We start from the raw sequence: 21578 nt of genomic DNA, 5'->3' as shown, positions 1-21578 counted from the left end.
AGGGGCCAAGCACTAACAATCGCTAGGTTAACCTATTCCCGTTAGTTCATCTGCATGTGATGTATTCTGAGAGGTCAGTGAGACAGTTCATCTCTTTAAAAAGTAATTAAGGATTGAATATAAATGAGTTTTGGGCCGTACTGCGAGGAGCCACAGAATTCCACCATAAATGATCCTAATATGGACTTGGTTTCCTCTCGACATCACGGACGTTACCTTCATCCAGCTCCACAACGAGGGCGGCCCCGCCCACAGCATCCCGGGGGGCTCTGATTGGTGGGCTAACCTGTCATCAGCTCTAACGGGGGGCTTGTGGGGTGTGTCCTCAGAACGGGAACCCCCAGAACCCGTACTGCTCGGGCATCGAAGGCGTGATGGAGGCGTACTACCAGAGCCTCAAGTCGGTTCGGCTCTACGGCCCTACGCACTTCTCCCCCGTCATCAACCACGTGGCCAGGTACACACACACACACACACATCGCACGCATAAAGACACACACACCTGCCGAAACACACACACACAGACACACACACATCGCAGATACACACACAGACACATACACACACGTACACACAAATGCAGACAAACGCATAGACACGCATCCAAACACACACATATGCATACAGTCAAACACACACACACACACACACACACACACACACACACACACACACACACACACACACACACACACACACACACACACACACACACACACACACACACACACACACACACACACAGGTGATCTGGGTGTACAGAAGGTGTTTGTGTTTGCACTCTCCACCACAATCTCAGATCAATAGGTTATCATTACAGCTCAGAGGGTGAGTTTGCATGTGTGTGTTTGTGTGAGTCTTGGTTGCACTCTCCCACGGGTGGAGGCTTACTGAACGTTCAAGTAATTGCGCTAACGGCTTCGCCATCAGCCCAGCATCGGCCCATCGCCCCCACCACCACCGCTCATTAGAATCAGGATCAGAGTGTGTTTCTGACTCCTCTGCTCTCTCCCTCTTCTCACCGGGCGTTGCACTACTACAGCTTCTGCTTTTGTAAATGGACTGCATTTTATAAAGCACTTTTCTAACCAGTGGCCACTCAAAGCGCTTTACAACACTGCCTCATTCACCCATTTAGCACACATTCAAACACAGACGGCGGTGTCAGCCACGCAAGGCGACAGCCAGCTCGTCAGGAGCAGTCAGGGTGAGGGGTCTTGCTCAGGGACACCTGGACACTCGGCCAGGGGGAGCTGGGGTTCCTCCCGGCTCCTCCTAGCCGAGCGAGAGCAACCTTCCGGTTAGCGTCCAACCCGCTCTGCCTCCTGGGGCACACGCCGCTCCAGCTGGGCTGCTCTAATCAGGCTGCGCTCAGCCTCCCCTGTGGGTCAGGTGGTTGAGGCGTCTGCTAAGTGGTAATGATGACGATAGCGTCTGCTGAACGACTCAACGTCGATGGAGGAGCTTCCTGCCCTGTGAACCTGGACCTCCCTGCTCTGTGAGGGCAGTACGGATGTGACGGCTTCTCAGCGGTCTATGAGGGAGTCCTGAGGGGCGTGACAGTGTAGTGGAGGCTGGGGCCATCAGCCTCAGCAGCCTGCCGACAGGCCTCTGAGCCAGGCACCCTGACCCCTACCTACCCAAACATACGGTCAGTGCCTTGCTCAACAGCAGCAGGTAGGCATCATGGATTGAATCCAACAACTGGATACATATTGTGTCAATAGATAATTGTATGATTATAATAATCAAAGTGTTATAACGGTGCCAGTATCTAATGTATAACACTTTGTCACAGGCTAAAGATCGGTCGGACATAGCGTCCTGGTTCAACGTGTGTTCCTTAATGACATACATCTGAATTCACTGCTACCTGCTCCTCCTCCTTCCAATGAATCTGAATCCAAAGTTGTGATGATGATGTGAACAACGTTCCTTGTCACAAGTGAATCCAGGGCTAAATATGTCCAGCAGCATAAGATACTAAGCAGTGAGCTGTATTAGTGAGCACTGCAGCACAGTATACCTAGTAGTGAGCTGTATTAGTGAGCAGCACAATGACAATGCTCACGCTGTATGTGGTTTGATACATACTGTATATACTGTATGTGGTTTGATGTGTATTTGGTTGGCTGTGATACATACTGCATTCGGGCTGTGAAGGCATGTTTCCTGACTACGAGGCATTCCTCCTCGTTAGGGCGCTTAGAGCTGTGGTCTCTCGCCCACGCAACCCTGAAATAGCTCCATTGTTCCCTTCTCTCTCCCGCCGTCCACGGGAACGCCAGAGGTCGGCTCGCGCTCCGGCGGAGACGCTCACGCTGACGCTAACGCTACGTCAAACCGTTAAATACCAAGGCTTCTTCTTTAGCCTGGGACAAAGTGCTTTACATAAGATACCAGTGCCGTTATAACACTTAATATGAATTTAAAAAAAAGATTAAGAGTAATTAATCATTTTTTTATTTACACATTTATTTTTTATTTACACAACATTTATCTATTCACACAAGATGTATCATTAACGTTTATAGTCATGGCATTTAGCAGACGCATTTATCCAAAGCGACTTACAATGGTAAGTATTTGTACATTTGAGAACCAACAATATATGCTGTCGGTACAGTAAGGATGTTCATAGAACCAAGTGAAAGGCACCAACAATCGCTAGGTTTACCCATTCCCCGTATACAACTGAGATAGCTAGGATAATATGCTACACAATGCAAAGTACTATTGTTAAGTGAAGAGTATGCAGCGATTATAATTCCTCCAGGATGCCCTCCTACTGCTGTTGAGCAAGGCACTGACCGTATGCTGTGGTTCACCAGTTTACAATGCCTGCACACAGCTCCAAGCGCTGGGGGGGGGGGGGTGTGTGTGTGTGTGTGTGTGTGTGTGTGTGTGTGTGTGTGTGTTCAGTGGCTCCCCAGGGAGCGGTACTTCATTAAAACCAGGACCGTTCGAAGGTCCATTAACGACTCTCTCAAATCACCACTCTGAACGCTAGCGATCCAATCAGAACCCAGCGATGTGTTGATGTTGCGTCCCGGGAGACGGGTGCGAGCTCCTGGTTATGCAACACCTGGCCGCTGTGGCCTTTGACCCCTGACCCCCTGCCTGGCAGGTATGCGTCGGCAGTGACGGACGGCTCGCAGTACTTCATCCTCCTCATCATCTCAGACGGAGTCATCACGGACATGGCCCAGACCAAGGAGTCCATCGTCAACGTACGTCTACCCCCTCCTCCCCTCTCCTCCTCTCTCTACCCTCTCCCATCCCTCTCCCCTCTCTCTTTTCCCCTGTCACCTCTCATCCCCACTCCCTCCCATCTCTCTCCCCTCTCTCCTCTCCCCTCTCTTCTTCTCTCTCTCCCCCCTCTAACCTCTAATCCACCATTTCCCCACTATCTCCCCTTTCTCCTCTCTCTGTCCCTCCCCCCCTCTCCCCCGTCCTACACCGACTCCCTTTAAACCTCCAGCTCTTGTTCTCCTCCCCTTGTGTTCCTGCTCCAGCGTTGGTTCTCTCTCTGCTGCTCTGTTCCTCATGCCAGCTGCTGGGTCTTTAGGGTCCTGAGTCGTCTCTCTGCTCGCTATGTCTGCTTATTTTGTGCTTCTTATCAAATGTTCTCTCTTGTTTATCATTGTCTCCCTCGACCGTTCCCCTCTCTCTCTCTGGTTATTTTCTCCCCCCCCCCCCACACACGTCTCTCTCTCTCTCTCTCTCTCTCTCTCTCCTCTCTCTCTCTCTCTCTCTCTCTCTCTCTCTCTCTCTCTCTCTCTCTCTCTCTCTCTCTCTCTCTCTCTCTCTCTCTCTCTCTCCTTCTTCCTCTTCAGTTTATATGTTTACTTTCCTTGTGGACCGGGCCCTAGAGAGAGACCGGGTAGTGGGTCAGAGAGACCGGGCCCTAGAGAGAAACCAGGTAGTGGGTCAGAGAGACCGGGTAGTTGGTCAGAGAGACCGGGTGGTGGGACAGAGAGACCGGGTGGTGGGACAGAGAGACCGGGTGGTGGGTCAGAGAGACCGGGTGGTGGGTCAGAGAGACCGGGTGGTGGGTCAGAGAGAAGAGAAGAACCCGGCTCGCTACAAGGCGTACTGCTCTCTTCCGTGAGGTCTCCCTACCCCTCCAGCCCCGGTACCGATGGAATTGGGTTCTGCTGATCCAGGGGGATTCACTAGAATCTCTCATCAGCCCGAGCCAATTAACCAGCCCGTTGACAGCCTCAGCTTCACCCAATCACCCTCCGCGGAGGCATTCAAACCGTCCAATCAGATCGCAGAGTAATCATCCGCTGTCCCTCCGGGGGCGGGACCTCGCGGCCCCTTATATGGTGTGATTCCAGGATGGTCATGTAATCTCCGGGTCATAAAGGACAGGTGAAAGCCCTGCGTCTGCACGCAGCTTATTGAACAAGCTGCTCCGAGCTTATTGAACAATATTGAGAAGCGGTGAAGCCCGGAGGCAACGCGGCTTTAATTTGCCTCACCGGGGTACCGGCCTCACCGGGCCCCATTGGGGTACCGGCCTCACCGGGCCTCATTGGGGTACCGGCCTCACCGGGCCTCATTGGGGTACCGCCCGATCCGGCTGGGCGGCGGGTTCTGCCCGCTCGTACAGCCAGCGAGACGGAGCGGCTCAGAGCAGCGGTGGGATGACGGAGCGGCTCAGAGCAGCGGTGGGATGACGGAGCGGCTCAGAGCAGCGGTGGGATGACGGAGCGGCTCAGAGCAGCGGTGGGATGACGGAGCGGCTCAGAGCAGCGGTGGGATGACGGAGCGGCTCAGAGCAGCGGTGGGATGCCAGAGCGCGAGGAAACCCATCACACCGCGGCGGGGGGGGGGGGGTTACCGGAGGAGGCTAACCCTGGGATGTGGCGTTGGGATGACAGAGGGAGCGACTGCGTCTCTGAGCTTCTTGGCGGGGGGCTGTTGTGAAGGGGGCTTCCCTGGCGGTCCTTCAGATAACACTAAAGCTCCTCCTCTTCCTCCTCTTCCTCCCTCTGCAGGCCGCCTCACTGCCCATGTCCATCATCATCGTCGGCGTCGGACCGGCTGAGTTTGACGGTCAGCATGTGTGTGTGTGTCCATACCTGTGTGTGTGTGTGTGTGTGTGTGTGTGTGTTCATGTTTGTGTGTGTGTGTCCATATGTGTGTGTGTGTGTGTATCAAGACCTGTGTGTGTGTGGGTTTGTGTGTGTGTGTGTGTTGGGACTGATAACAGCCATGTGTGTGTATCCCATAAGCACACTGCCTTTATTTTCCTTCCCTAATCCTCCTGCCGAAGTCCCTTCTCTATCTCTGGCTCCATATGCGTGCCTCCTGCTGCTGTTCTCCTCTCCCCCCCCCTCCCCTCTTCCCTCCCCCTTCACTACTGCTCTCTCCCAACACTCCTTTCCTCCCCTACCCTCTTATCTCCTTTCCTCCTCTGTCCTCTCCTCCTCTCCTCTTCTCAATTCCTTTTCTCGCTTGCTCCTCTTATCATCGCTCCACCCTCTCCTCCTTTTCCTCTCCTCTCCCGTTCTCCCCCCTCGTCTCTCCTCCTCCTCCTCTCCCCTCTCATTCTCTCCATCCTCCTCCTCTTGTTGCCCCCCCCCCCCCCCCTGCTGGCTTGTTCAACAGCCTTTCCTGTTGAGCGCTTTACTGGTTCGCTTGTTGGACCGGAGCAGCCAGCATGTAGCGCCTACACTGACTATCAGTGTATTAGCATGCTAACAGAGCCGCCAGCATGTAGCTATCGTCAACACTGACTCTCTGTGTATTAGCATGCTACCAGAGCCGCCAGCCTGTAGCAGCGACACACTGACTCTGTGTATTAGCATGCTACCAGAGCTGCAAGTCTGTAGCGCCTAAAACTGACTATCTGTGTATTAGCATGCTAACAGAGCCGCCAGCCCGTAACGGTGACACGCTAACTCTATGTGTATTAACATGCTAACAGAGCCATCCGACAGTAGCGGCTACACACTGACTATCAGTGTACAAGCATGCTAACAGAGCCTCCAGCCTGAAGCGCCTACACTGGCTATCTGTTTATTAGCATGCTAACAGAGCCGTCCGCATGTAGCATCGACACACTGGCTATTAGTGTATTGGCATGTTAACAGAGCCGTTAGCCCGAAGCGGCGACACTCTGACTCTGTGTATTGGCATGCTAACGGAGCCGCCAGCCTGTAGCAGCGACACACTGACTCTGTGTATTGGCATGCTAACAGAGCCGCCAGCCTGTAGCAGCGACACACTGTCTCTGTGTATTAGCATGCTAACGGAGCCGCCAGCCTGTAGCAGCGACACACTGACTCTCTGTGTATTAGCATGCTAACGGAGCCACCAGCCTGTAGCAGCGACACACTGACTCTCTGTGTATTAGCATGCTAACGGAGCCGCCAGCCTGTAGCAGCGACGCACTGACACTCTGTGTATTAGCATGCTAACAGAACACACATCACTGCCTACGTTTAACAGCGCTGCAGCGTTTACTATTCCTCATGCACCGCCGGCTGCCCCCCCGTGTGTGTGTGTGCGTGTGCGTGTGCGTGTGCGTGTGCGTGTGTGTGTGTGTGTGTGTGTGTGCGCCGAATTATGCATAACTTTGTTTCTTAATCTGCATATTTAAAGCATCATTTGAGTGTTTAATGTAAATGTGTCGGTTACGTGGCACGGTTGCCAACGCCTGGAACTCATTTCAGGGTTGTGGGTGACTTCTCCCGTTTCTCTCTCTAGCGAGGCACACAACTGAATAAACACCAGGCTAGAAACCTAATGCTCCCTTCTCCTGCCTCCCCCGAGTTCATCAGCAGCTGGGGGGACGCAGCCAGCGTCAGGTGACACCCTGGTGTGGATAGGTTCTCACCTGAACGTCCTATTGGTTCAGAACGTGGCCACAGTTATACAGACAATGAGATGGACTTGCAGTCGTTCAGTACGTTAGATGGTAAATTGACTGCATTTAATGAGCCCTTTTCAAACCAGTGGCCCCTCAAAGTGCCATATTGCCTCACATTCACACATTCACACACCCGCGGTGTCAGGGGGGTGAGGTGGGTGAGATGGCTCGCTCAGGGACACTTCACCACCAGCTAGGAGGAGCCGGGGATCGAACTAGCAACCTTCCGGTTACCAGCCGACCCGCTCTACCTCCTGAGCCACATGCCGCAAGTTAGACGGACATGTCGTTGAGTACGTACAGTACGTTCAACATACACGATCCTCCAGTCGTCCAGAGGCAGAACAGAGCAGAACAGAGCTGAAGAGGCATGTCCTCACCCGTGTGTCTCTGTGTGATCCCAGAAATGATCGAGCTGGACGGAGACGAGGAGCGCATCTCGTCCCAGGGACGTCTGGCCGAGAGGGACATCGTGCAGGTAGGGCACCCAGGGAACAGAGCTCAGGGCTGGGGTGCGGAGGGGCTGAGGCCCCACTCAGATTCAAGGGTCTGGCTCACTTATTATTCACCACACGTTATGTACGTAAGTGCACATTTTCACACGGATTAACCCAAAAATACACACAGATATAGACACATTCACATGCACATACTCAAACACACAGACATACACACACATGCACATACTCACACACGTATATACACATGCACACACATACTCACACAGATATACATATGCACACACACACATGCACGTACTCGCACACAGATATATACATGCACATACTCACACATGCAGATATACACATTCACATACTCACACATACAGATATACACATACATGCACATGCTCACACAGCCAGTGTTCTGCACCAGCAGGCCGTGCAGTGGCCTCCATTAACCCTGCTCGTCTGAGTCTCTCGGCCTCATGTGCTCCTTCTCCTCCTACCCCTCTCCTAACCCTCACGCTCCCCTCCCTCTGGTCGGCGCCTCCTGTCTGTTTCTCTGTTTCTCACCCTCTGTTTCTCTCTTCAATCTGTCTGTTCCTCCATGGCTCTCTATCTCTCACTCTTCCTCTGTCCATCCCTCCCTCTCCCCCTCTCTGCCTCTGCCTCCACCCCTCTCCCTCCACCTCTCTCCCTCCACCTCTCTCCCTCCACCCCTCTCCCTCCACCTCTCTGCCTCCACCCCTCTCCCTCCACCTCTCTCCCTCCACCTCACTCCCTCCACCCCTCTCCCTCCACCTCACTCCCTCCACCTCTCTCCACTCCCTGTCCCTCACCCCTCTCCCACCTCCCTCTCCCCCCCTCTACATCCCTGTACGTCTCCCTCCCTCCACCTCGCTCCCCTCCTCTACATCCCTGTACGTCTCCCTCCCCCCCCTCCCTCTCCCCTCTACATCCCTGTACGTCTCCCTCCCTCTCCCTCCCTCTCCCCTCTACATCCCTGTACGTCTCCCTCCCCCCCCTCCCTCTCCCTCCCTCTCCCCTCTACATCCCTGTACGTCTCCCTCCCCCCCTCCCTCTCCCTCCCTCTCCCCTCTACATCCCTGTACGTCTCCCTCTCCCTCCCTCCCCCCCCTCCCCAGTTCGTCCCGTTCCGGGACTACGTGGACCGCCGGGGGAACCACATCCTGTCCATGGCGCGCCTCGCCAAGGAGGTGCTGGCCGAGATCCCCGACCAGTTCCTGTCCTACATGCGGACGCGGGGCATCAAACCGGGGACCTCTCCGCCCCCCTACACCCCCGCCATCCACCCCCTCCTCACCCGGAGGGTGAGCCGGATCTGAGGTCCCTCCCCCGCTCCTCCACCCTCCTGCCCCGCCTCACAGGAGGTCCTCGTCTGACGTAGGCTCCGCCCCCTGCCGCTCCGGGAGGAGACCTTCAAAGTCCTGATGATGATGATGATGATGAAGATGATGACGACGACATTGAGTGAACCAACCATCTGTGGCGCTCACCCGCGTCCCTTTTGACAGACGAGTGAGGGGGGGGGGGTTTGGGAAGCAGCGTGTGGCACTCATTTGGGGTGGAGGTCAAAGGTCAACTCGTCGACCCTCAAGATGGACAGATACAGACGAGCATGGCTATCATCTACATAGCGTTTATCCCTCTATCATCTATCATTATCCATCTGTCTTCAATATAGCTATCATAATCTATCTTTTATTTATCTATCATTATCCACCTGGCTTTTATCTATTTATCTTGATCATTCCCATTCAACCCTCTTCTATTAGATACTCTCACTCTCCTTTCATCCGTCATCAATCGATCTACATCCAGATGTTATCAATCTATATTAGTCTGTTATTCATTTTCTCGTTCCATCCGTCAATTATCTCTGTCTATCAGTCTACCCATTATCTCTGTCTGTCTATCAGTCTGTGATCCATTACCTCTGTCTATCAGTCTGTGATCCATTACCTCTGTCCATCAGTCTGTTATCCATTACCTCTGTCCATCAGTCTGTTATCCATTACCCCTGTCTGTCCATCAGTCTGTTATCCATTATCTCTGTCCCTCAGTCTGTTATCCATTACCTCTGTCTCTCCATCAGTCTGTGATCCATTACCCCTGTCTGTTGTGTGTCAGTCAGTCTGTGTTCATGTTTACAGCGACGGGACAGAGGCAGATCTGCTAGGTAGTGCAGCAGGACTCGTACCGATGCCGTCGTCCTGCACCACTCAGGGCTCTGTTGCACCGCAACTAAAACCCCCCCGTCCTCCACACACGCACACGTGCACACACACCACACAGACACACCAACGTGAACACACACACAGACACACACTTCTGCCCAGCAGGAGGGAGTCGGGGTACTGGTTGGGGGATGTGTAGCCGTACACACCCGCGCAGGCACCGGACTCTCCCTAGGTACCTCGTACCCCCACCTGGGTCTCCACGGACCGTCCCCAGGTGTTATACCGACTCACACACTGACACTTGGACACACGCCCAGGCAAACCCGCTCCAACGCTCAGTGTCTTATTGGGGGACGAGTGTGGCTCCGGTTTCACTGAGCGGCGTTTTGTAGCCTCAGAAGCATTCTTCCATTTTGTCTCTACCTCTCACATTGTTGTTATGGCGGCGGGCGGAACACGACAAATTGAGGCGGCTCGCAGTGACTACCGCCCTGGACGCCCGTCGTGTCAGCCGAAACCGTGAGGGGAGAGAGCTTTGACCGCTATCTGATGGACTCCGTTCCGGGTCGATATCGGCAGCCCTTCCTCTGCTGTATCGTCAGCGTCTCTGCACCAGGACACAAAGCTTCTTCGTCGATGGCCAACGGGGACAGTGTGCATCGGGGCGGACTCCTTCATGACCGTACCAGGGGTTTAGTTTGGCCCCACCTCACCTTCTAGACATAGTAAGACTGCGATCTAAACCGGTAACTGCACTGCTGTCACTTTTCTAAGCCAAGTGTTTCTGGGTGAGACTTCAACGCCGGCCACTTTTTTTGACCCGTGTTCTCAACGTGTGGATTGATGATGTTAAGCAAAGCACAAATGGTTTCACTGCAGAACAGCTGAGATTAATTCATAACGTTCTCCGTCTTACATGGATTGGGCCGTCCTACCGCAGTGGGGGGACCCACAGCTGGGGGACCCCACTGTGGGTCTGATGGGTCTCGCCTCCCAAATTCATCAACGCCCCGGTGAACACATGCGCATCGCCGACCCACTACAGTAGCACCTGGTAGTTGACTACCTTACGAATCATTAGACTGTTGATAGAAACAGGACCGTTCCAAGTGAGACCCCTCTGTAGCCTAATATCTATAGCTTATAAGCAGGCTCCTGCGGTCCCCATCTTCTTATTAGGGGAACCCAAGGGTAGCCCGGACCCCTAGGTTCGGAACCCACTGTTCCTACTGCCTGGCTAGAACGGGGGAAATACTGTGTAATACATTTAACTTGAACAGCAATTTGTGTACGACACTGTAAACACTAATGTTAAACACTTCTGTAACCAACCGAGGCAGAAAGCGTACTTTCTTCTGCATACATCTCAGATATATATTTCTTATTTTCTTGAGTATTTATTTATTATCCTCAAATGAATATGTATACGGTACTTCTAAACTGCTTGTGATGAACGATTTCTTACACATTTATACACTAAATGTCAAAAATGTTTGCATTTTATCGTGACTTGGGTGCGTACATGTGAATTGCTGCTTTTGTTTCGGTGTAAAAGTGTTCATGTTTTTATACAGAGGCCTGTAATCATATTTAAATCATGACTAACAGGCCTTATACACGTTTCTGTACGAGTTAATCATATTTAAATCATGAACGACAGGCCCACGCCTTTTTATAAGTGACTGGTTGGATACCAAAGTATTTCCTGTGTGTACAAGTACAGTCTTCAAGGCCACCACGTCTCAGTAGCAAAACAAGGATTCTACCTTTTATTCATCTCCACAAGGGTTTTCCCTGTAGCGTGCGACTCATCCCTATAGATTCGGTTTGACTGGATACAGGCCCCGCAGTCAACACACATTTTCTACTATTCCCTTCCGACCGTGGCCCCGCGACGCACAATGTAGCAGCAGTCCTAGCGCAGGTACGAATCCGTAGCTTCTTCCCCGGTAGACTCAGCAAACAAACAAACAAACACAGTGGAGAAGACTTGATGGGAGCAGAAGCGAGCGCGTCCTCTCTCCTCAGTTTCCATTTCGTCCAGAGTCAAAAGGCTGCACACTGCAAGGACTGTGACTGTTTCCCGTGAAACAAAATGAAGGGCGCTTCATTTATTTATTGTGATTCAATGTCAAGCGCATCTCACGCCCACGCTCGTATATACATACATGCATCCGCGCATGAAACATGCATGCCACTTACGTAACCCCGAGAGCGGCGGCGGCGGCGGAGAGGGGCTGAGCACTGGGTTGTTTTTCTTTTCACGCTCCGGTGAGAATTCGTGAATTTCATAGATTAAACCATTTCGACTTTAACTGTAATAAGACAAAACGAATCAGGAGCCAAGATCAGTCCAGGTCACATAGATGTCTGGGAAGCCAATCATGGACATAGGAGATGAAAGCTTTTTTAGCAGGAACGTTTGATCCGAACTGAACCCCCGTACTAGACTTGAAATTCTGGAGTAGAGCGAGCGAGAGGTTAAGAGTGTAGGAGGAGGAATTACATTCAATAAGGTTCAAGCGTAGCTTTTATTACTTTTTTTTTTTTACACACTGTCACTGGAAACGCCAGCATGCTAAGCGGTTCACAAACATGGAGCGTGCCATCCACTCACGTCCTGGGGTTTGGTCCTGGCTCCCTTCAGGATGGCAGCCAGGTGGCTGGCACATCACGGATCGCTTGTGATAAATATTCCTTGTTTCCGTAGCATGCATAATGTCTGCATGTGTGTATTTTTTCTACCAGATGTGGGGAAAGGCAAAGTGTACGTAACAACATCCCTGTGTGTTCTTTTGCTATGAAAAAAAGTTTTTTCGCCTTACTCGATGAACAGATCACAGATCAATCTTGGCACTCGCGTGATGCCTTCAAGGTGTTTATATTCACTACAACTCTGGAAGTGTCCGTTTGATTTGTTTCTGTTGCTGTCTGCGTTCTCCTCCGAGAGGCTGTGGTGGAACTCTGGTTGGGAACGGAATAAAACTAGGCTAGTCTGGGGTTTCGATTAAACATGTATGGAACGGCCGCCATACGTACGCTGTCGGTCGGTGCTAGCGTGTACGATACCGCGGTGAAAATTCTGATGGAAGTTCGCCAAAAGTCGCTATTTTCGGTGACATCGGGGGATCTTTATAATGGAAAGATGATGTCTTTCCAATGTTTGAAACATATATGAACCTCTTTAATCATAAATGAGCGTGAAGGAGCAGCAGTTAAGACGAGGCGTAGTTATGTTTTAGGAGGTGCATGAAGCCGATGGCACGGCATCTGGGGGACGCCAGTGACCCACGGTGTGGCGACGCCTTAGCGGTCCACACACAGGAATCATTTGGTCTTCCCTATAGCTGCTCACCAGATCAACATCCTCCTTCCTCAATACATTATCAATCTGGCTGACCGACCTTTCAACTTGACCTATTGATTCAGATCAGATTACTTTAGTTCGATTGTGGAGTCCAACCAACAATGTTTCGGCCTCATCAACCACAATGTGTTCGCTGGTCCAGAGGCAGACTTTTAAACCAATAATAATTACTTTTTAGTTCCCCTCCGTCGGGTTAATCGTCATAGAGACAGCACTGGTTTCACTGTTCAGATTTCAAAAAGGGAAAGCCTCGAAAGATTGATATAAAGTAAACTATTTATGTATGGAATTTCAATATTTAAATAAATATTCATATGAAACCCACTTTGTCATATCTTGTATCCACATTTTTTATTTTATTGTAAATGTTCTCTTTCTTCTGTCTTAAAGGTTCATGCATGCATTTAACATCCAAGAGTATCCTTTCTGGATATATTTGGGAATTATTATTTTCAGAGAAAAACTTTTGTTCGGATATGTGCACAATGCCGACTGAAGGAACTGAAATGCTGTTCAGACCCTTTTTCATTAACTCAGGCTTTGCTGCTGCCGTGCCAGGGACCGTCCTAGATTTAGACAAGCACATGTTGCTATGAACAGAGACCAAGCCCGATGTCTGTTGAGAATGATTGATGCCTACTAAAGGTTAAAAATAATCAATGAATGGGCATCACTGGAAAAACGACCTTTCGCGAGATGAAAACGACAATTTGTGATTAAATTGGTAACCACCACAATTATTGTGTGGCATAGTTCATGGATTCCCCTCAGACGGCCACATCAAAACAGTTGATAAGTTGCGCGGTTCCTCCTCAAGCATTTGCATGCTGCATCACCTCATGATGAGGCAGACTCTTGACCATGTGAAGGGTTCTAGCTAATATTATGTTGATTGCCTGGCAGATGCACTCCTACAGACGCCCCCCATCGTCGTTAATTACTTGCTAATTACCTCCTGAGTCTCCTCTGAGCAGTCGTTTATTGTTATAATAATCTTTCGGTGTTTCCTGAGCCATCAAGAGATTCCGCAGATAATAATCACCTCTCAAGAGGCTAAGCAAGGACCGGGCTCCGCGCTTCAGGAGCCACACAAGCGTGTGATTTAACAACAAATAAAGCGGGGTAGCAGCAGCCTCAGCAGGAATGAGGAGTGTTTGCTCTCCCCGGCTTATTTCCCAGGGTTCCATGCTAAAAACCCACCTACACTGAGACGGTGAGGGGGAGAAGCTATCCAATATAGGGAGCGTTTGAAAAATGTCAATGAAGCAAAACCATCCTTCGGGATCACTGGAGCCCATGAGAGCGGGGTGTAGGCTAACCCTGTGGGTATGGGTTTTCTTCAGGCCATACTTTGCCTCGGTTCCGTCACAGCCCCAATACTGCAGTGCCACAAACACACTCAGTCACCAGTCCACCTCGGCTCCCACTAAACCCCCAGACCACAATGCCACAAACACACTCAGCCACCACTCCAACTCGGCTCCCACTAAACCCCCAGACCACAATGCCACAAACACAATCAGTCACCACTCCACCTCAGCAACCACTTTCCTGCGGTGCCATAAACACACTTTGTCCCCCCCACTCCACCTCAGTGCCCACTACACCGAGACCAGTAAACCCCAAACACACTAGCTCCCCACTAAACACAAGACCACATTACCAAAACACATTTGGTCCCGCCAACACCCCAAGACTACAATGCCAAAAACACATTAGGTCCCCACTTTGCCTCGGTCCCCACAACACCTCGAGGCCACAGTGCCAAAAATACACTGGCATGGGAACGAGGAGCGAAGAACAGCTCAGTGAAAACATCCTCGCTTTTATTCTTAGCAAGTGAAAGCGGGGACAGGGCTAAACATAGCCGGATCGTGTTGAGCCTGACGTCTATTTTTACCCCGTCCTGGAATGTTGTGCGCTTTTTTCTTGGCCTGTTACGTAATAACTTCATCTTGATGCACGGTGCCCAAGTCCTGGAATGAAGCCACGTTATCCTGCCACGAGGAATCACAGGCCATTCAAGATGGAGCTTCAATTATATACAGGGCTGCACATTATTTTACGAAAAAAGCCAAAACAAATCGTGAGATTGGGTTAAAATATAAAGTAATCTAGGTTTGGAGGAAGATAGTCACTAGCGGGGGTTAGGGACTAGTCACCGAAAGGTTCTGGGTTAGAGCCGACAAGTTCACGGTAACCCCCCCCCCACCCGCCTCATTGATCACAAAGAAAAAGTAGTCTATCATCAACGGGAATGTGGAGGCAAGCAACACACAGAAATCTGTTCAAGATAATATTTTGTGATGTTGTTTAAAACGGATTGTTTGCTGATGTTGAGACGCCACTCCCACGTGACCTCGTCGTTTAAAACCCTTTCATTTAGTACCGGATCGTATGCATTCAGAGAGCAGACGACAATGAAGAAAACGTCCTGTGACCCATGAGAACATCATCAGCTGACCCCAACTAACCGGCCAGGTAACCTCTCACTCTCACACACTCACACACTCACACACACACCTGCCATACACACAGAACAGAAAGAAAGTCAGCGGGACAGACTAGTCAAGCTGAACAAATGTGTGAAGCAGAAAACACAAAATATAAGAGAGAAAGCTGGAATGTGGGGTTTCCTGATTAATAGCTGTGTCGCGTTAAGAAATACACTACATGCAAAAACAATGAGGCGAACAAGTCTGTTAAATGATTAATAGTTAATTTACTGTGGAGCCCTTGAAATATTGAGTGACAGTTCAGCCATGAAATGGAGTGTAAATGGATCTATTTATAGGCGAGGAAGTCAAGCAGCAGAACCAAGCAGAACCTCACTTATTCAGACAGCTTTCAGAGACACGCACGCATGTATATATGCATATGTAAAGACGCATATGTATGAATGCACACACACACATACATGCATATACACACACACACACACACACACACACACACACACACAGGTATACACACACATAAATACATGAATATAAACACACGCACACGTATACACAAAAATACATGCATATATAAACACGAAAGTATACACACGCCTAAATACATACATATATAAACACATTAATACATAGGAAAATACATTCATAACATAACTCACACATACATGCACACAGAAAAAAAGCACACAAAAAGCACACATATACATGGACACACACATAAAACATAAACATGCATGTAAACACACACATATACAAAGCCACACACCACATTGGCATGTAACACCACTTTCTGCAGGACATAAATCTTTAACACAATGCAGCAGGACGGCAATAAATAATTTCCATGTTGAAAGTGGAAGTCAGGGTTCAACCTCCACCCCCGGAGACACCGCCCCCACCTTGTGAGCTCTGTGGACCAGAATGAGCTTCCAGGGTGGGGGAGGCAGTCAGTCATAGTGTGCTACTGCTGTTGTTTACATGGGTGGCGCGGCCCGCTGGCGCCAGATGCTCTTCGGCAGAATCGAACGACAGTCTTTCAGACAACAATATTGGTAGCGGAGGATTTATTGAGCCAGGAGAGATGGTGAAATCACTCACACCGGTGTCTAATGACACTTATTACTCGGCTTTGTTGAATAATCCATGCTGATTGGTCAATTGCAGCATTCAGCGGCCTGTTATTTAGGTATAACAGACCCCTGCTATTAATGACGGACCCTTGCTATAGACGCTGTTTCCATCAGTCAATTTAATATAGCAATATAATCATTTTTTTATCATCTTTTGAGTCAAATAATTTATTTCTTAGGAAAGTATCCGTGTATGAGGCGGGATGATGTCGAGCGACCCGGTCTTCATCCTGAGATAAACCCAGAAGGGGGCGCGTTCTTGATCACCCTGAACTCAAGATCTGGCTCACTGTACATTATCACTGACTTATTATGACCTGTTTTGCAGTGTTGTTCAATACTTCAGCCTGATTGTCAGCATCGTTGCAAAGTTGTGCATAAACGTTTATTATTGGGAACTCTGCCTTCCAACAGTTCCGAATAAATGTGCAAGAAATTCATTGTAACCGTCAAATAGAACCATCGACCAGATGTTTCCTTGACAACACACATAATATGCTCAAAGCACCACAAAAAACTATTTAAATTTCAGCTGATTAAGTCGATAAATAGCCAACAACGGGATGGATGAAAGCAGCTAATGTCTGATTATTGCTGTGGTCTAAGCAGAATAAACAGAATAATGTTCCGACGTACATTATTCTCGAATAACGGCAGCCTGTTGTGTTTTTCTTGCATATTGAACACAACTAATACGTATAAAACAGTCCTTAGGAATAGGGCGTGGTGTTAGGGTCTCATCCCATCTCTGGGCCTCTGTACAGCGGGCTGGAGAGGTGTGCTTTGTTCAGCCATCATCACCAATATAAGGCATTCATCAGCTGTGCAGAGGGCCTTGTGTGTGAGTCGATGCATATGCTCTGCTCCCATTGTGCTCCTGTCACAATGGGAGCCGTTCACACCCAGGGTGAGAGGGGAGAATCCAGCAGGGCCTTTCCATCCAAACCACGACTCAACGCGCATACAGTGCAGCGGTGCAATGGAGGTTCCGGAATGGTACTCGTGACGTGTTTGTTTGCGCCAATTAGCATCGGTTTGATGAGTTAGACAAAGAGAGTGGCGTCACAATGCGCACTAAACAAGGATGAAGATGACAAGTGTGACGAATAGGAATCAGCGCCAGGGGAAGAGATACGCATGATGTCATGGTTATGAAGGCATGCTCCATCGAGGAGCACGGTAAAGCTCCACACTAACTCCTCGTGCTAATGCCAAGATGGGAGTAATCAGGGATGACACTCGGCTCGGCGTCTCTGCCTTGAAGCAGTGCTGCCCAACACAACTCATGGGGATCTCTGGTGGTAGTCTGCCGCCCCCTATTGGTCAGTTTAGTCCTCAATGACCCAGAATAACAATCACAAGACCATTAACACCACTGACTGGGGAACAACCTCTGGGATAGCCATCAGGGGAGCCAGTTATATTGAAATTATGATTAGGCCTTAGGCTGGCAGGCCAACTAGAGTTGTTTAACGGTGCCGTATAATCTCGTAATACGTGACTCTGTCGAGACAAAGAACAGCTTTCACACATGATTGCAGCTTTTCCAATTTAATAACAGTTATTAACACCAGGCAGAACTGTAAGCTAAAACCTTAACCGAGAATGTCAAGTACCTTTAAAGGGAATTCTCTGGACCCAACTCTGAAACATGTTAAATAAGACAAAAAATATTAAATAATACAAGAAAAAAAAGGCCCTTTGTTTTTATAGGTGAATATGCTAATGTTTTAGTACAGATAAAACATCGATATTTTAAACATTGGCAATGATTAGCCACAATTGACAATGAAAAATGAAAGACTTATACTAATGGATAGCAAATGTCATAGATGAACCGAACTCACAAAATAAATGTTTTTAATTAAAAACAAACAATTGAATTTGGCAACAATTGTCTAAATACCCTACAGACACACTAAGGCTCGGATGAGCAACCTCGAACAACAACCTCCTTAACCCAGAGTCAAACCCCCAGACAACAATAACCATCCTTCTTTAACTTAATACCAAAATCCTGAACTGAACCAGGGAACCGGTGTAGGGGGTACCACGACCCGAGGTCTAGGGATCTACAGGGACGGTTGGCCTTGGGCGCCACCGCTCTTCCTCATCCTGGTCTTCCTGCTTCAGGGGGTATGGCCTCAGGTCAAGGGTCATCTTGTTGCTGCACATGCACTCATTGAACTGGAAGGAGAGCACACGGAAGGGTCTCATCCACCAGTGTCCAGGACCAACCAGTGGCCTTCATCTAGATACCCGTTGGGTTCTGATCCAGAGCCACAGTGAACCGAGGGCGCGTGCCACCAAGTAGCAGCGGGGCACCTTGCTCAAGGGTGCCTGTATACATCGGGCTTCGAACCCAGTGCCTTTCGGCTGGGGTCAAAGGCCACTACCAGACTATCCTTCACCCCCAGTTGGTCCATGATAAACATGTGTTGTATTTCCTTAAGGAAAATCCAAACATGCTAATGCTTGCTCACTATATCCAAACACATACTCCAAAGTATTTGCCATGAGCGTGTTAACGTGCTAATACATGCTAGCACGCTAACAGTAAGGACGAACGAGGTTGTCCCTCAGGATCACCACAAGTCGAGGTGTGTGGTGGTGGTGGTGAGGGAGGAGTCACCTTGGGGTACACCCCCAGCAGGGCGTCGGCCCGGGAGTAGAACTCCTCCTTCAGGGAGATGACGATGATCTGCATGCGCTCCCTGGACTCCTCTCTGATATAGCTGGTCACCTGAAAACACACACACAAACATATAGATATATTAGGGGTGTAACGATACATGTATTCGTATGGAACTGAATCGGTAAGGACGTCACGGTTCGGTGCAAACATTTACACGGTATAAAATTAAATAAAACTGGCGTGCAAATTAATTAATATAATGCCGAACTAATGTTAGGCACGTGATCTTCAGGGACAACTGAGACGCCTGAAAGTTGGTTGACAGAATCACATTTCCGTGAGACGGGGATAATAAACAAACACATTATCCGCATGGTATTTCTGGCGAATAAACGGCGAAAGCTTTGTTTATTGAAGAAAAGGTCACACAAAAGTTTGCCGTCCTTCTTGGACGACCTACACTGTTGATCTTTGTTCATTGTGCGCATTCTTCTTTTTCCTTTGATTTATTAGCAGGCTACACTGTGTCTGGCAGCTATGAGGTCACAATGCTAACGTAGCTGCCCCCCCCCCCCCCCCACCATAAGGCAGTGTTTCCCACACATCGACGAGACTATGGCGCCCCGCCATAGTCTAATTTCGGCCGCCATAGTCTCTGCGTGCACATGAATTATTATTATTATTATATATATTTATATTTTCTTTTTTTGCTCAGACAAAGTTTGAAGACATACACCCCCCCCCCCCCCCGGTCAACAATCGCTCCATACCCCCCCCCCCCCCCCCCCCGGTCAACAATCGCTCCATACCCCCCCACCCCCCCCATAGTCTCCAAAATTTCTGTGGGAAACACTGATAAGGGTACTGTCGGCGGTGGAAACGCGAGCCTAAACTGAGCTGCGCCGAACCGTACCTTCACTAATCCAGCGAACTGCACCGAACCGACCCGCACCCTCCGGTGGAAATAAGACATGCTGAATTTTCAGTTTTATAACTGATTGTCTTATTTGGTTTACAAGTTACAGATGGAGTCTGGAGGTGTTGCGGGGTACTTATTGTTTACTGATTACATCTTAGATTACACAGTTCAGGCTGTTGCAGCTAGCTCAGGGGAGAGACTATATGACACTAGGTCAGGGGTGCCCAACCAGTCGATCGCGGTCTACCAGTAGATCGCCGACAGATCCCAAGTCGATCGAGAGGGGTGAAGAAAAAAAAAAAAAATAAAGGTTTTTTTATTTTTTTTAATGAAATTAAATTTGCGCTTGACATATACGCGCGGTAGCGCATGTGCTGTTAACAGCAGTTGAAAGCCGTCAACAGTAGTTACACACTCCTAAACGTTGGCATGGCTGAGGGGAAACAAGCTAAGACCTACCATTTTCACCCTGAGTGGGAGGAAGATTATTGATTATCGTTGAGAAGGTGCCGTGCGCAGACGGAATGAAACCCCCACTGAAGTCCGTAGGTTCACGATACAACCCCCCCCCCCCCCCCCCCCGTCCCCCCCCCGTCCCGTCAACAATTGTTCTCTACCCACCCCCCCCCCCCCCCCCCCGGCTTGAAGGTAGGTTTGCTGGTAGATCTCGGGAGGTTGGCTACTTGAAAAGTAGATCTTGGGTCAAAAAAGGTTGGGCACCCCTGCACTAGGTGGTACAACCTGAGAAAATAAAAAAGAATTGCCTTCAGCATTTTTGTTTTTTTCTTTTCCCTTCATTGTACCGAGCTCGTACCGAACCGTGATGTCTGAACCGAGGTATGAACCGATCCGTGACTTCAATGTGCTGTTACACCCTAATATATATATATATAGAACACACACATACATATAGAGAACACACACACACATACATATAACACAATCAGACACACACACACACACACACACACACACACACACACACACACACACACACACACACACACACAGAAAAAGACATGCATGCACTCACACACACACAAGTACAGGCATCATTTGGTGACAGACTGAATGAGACAGGCCTGTAGTCAGGAGCCTCTTGTTCCCTCACAACACGAGCCAATCACACGTCCCGGAGACACCTGCCTTGCCGATGTTGGTGTTGTCCAGAGCAGCGTCCACCTCGTCCAGAATGAAGAAGGGAGCGGGTCGGTAACTGAGGGAGTAGAACCATACTTTGAACCCTGAGTCTTTTGTTCTAGAGCTCAATACCTTGAACCCTGAGTCTTGTGTTCTGGTACCCTTCAGTACTTTGAACCGGGAGTCTTGTGTTATGAAATATTTTGTGGTTGGTCTTGGGGAAAAAAGTACCTCCACAAGCTGAGTGACTGCATGATAGGTTTGAGAACCCCTGGTTTGTATGAATGTCTGGCTACCAGAGAATATGCTTCTTTGAGCATGGCTTTAATGATCCTGTTTCATAGTCCTTCAGAAGGCGCTTGTTATCAGGATAATGACTGGAGCTACATGGTTGTATTTTGAAT

The 21578-nt window shown here is 49.5% G+C and overlaps 2 protein-coding genes across 5 annotated transcripts in view; one reads left to right on the top strand and one right to left on the bottom strand.

Annotated features, from left to right (window-relative positions):
* The window catches only part of LOC130389483 (copine-8-like), a 47102-nt gene extending 38296 nt beyond the window's left edge, over positions 1-8806 (top strand). For all 4 annotated transcript variants that reach the window (XM_056599290.1, XM_056599287.1, XM_056599291.1 and 1 more), the window contains 5 exons: positions 330-457; positions 3128-3230; positions 5007-5064; positions 7288-7361; positions 8472-8806. In XM_056599290.1, the coding sequence (XP_056455265.1) occupies positions 330-457; positions 3128-3230; positions 5007-5064; positions 7288-7361; positions 8472-8672 (564 nt within the window). In that variant the 3' untranslated portion in view covers positions 8673-8806. The remainder of the gene's footprint in view (positions 1-329; positions 458-3127; positions 3231-5006; positions 5065-7287; positions 7362-8471) is intronic.
* Positions 8807-17914: 9108 nt separating this feature from the next.
* The window catches only part of smc1b (structural maintenance of chromosomes 1B), a 36056-nt gene continuing 32392 nt past the window's right edge, over positions 17915-21578 (bottom strand). Inside the window, exons 23-25 of the mRNA XM_056598196.1 lie at positions 21181-21250; positions 19113-19223; positions 17915-18667 (exon numbers count right to left, since the gene is read on the bottom strand). Coding sequence (XP_056454171.1) covers positions 18545-18667; positions 19113-19223; positions 21181-21250 — 304 coding nt within the window. The 3' untranslated portion in view covers positions 17915-18544. The remainder of the gene's footprint in view (positions 18668-19112; positions 19224-21180; positions 21251-21578) is intronic.

Source organism: Gadus chalcogrammus, chromosome 9 (genome assembly GCF_026213295.1).
Source record: "Gadus chalcogrammus isolate NIFS_2021 chromosome 9, NIFS_Gcha_1.0, whole genome shotgun sequence".
NCBI lineage: Eukaryota > Metazoa > Chordata > Actinopteri > Gadiformes > Gadidae > Gadus > Gadus chalcogrammus.
The sequence above is the reverse complement of the archived record's forward strand: the minus strand, read 5'-3'. Positions and strand labels throughout refer to the sequence as shown.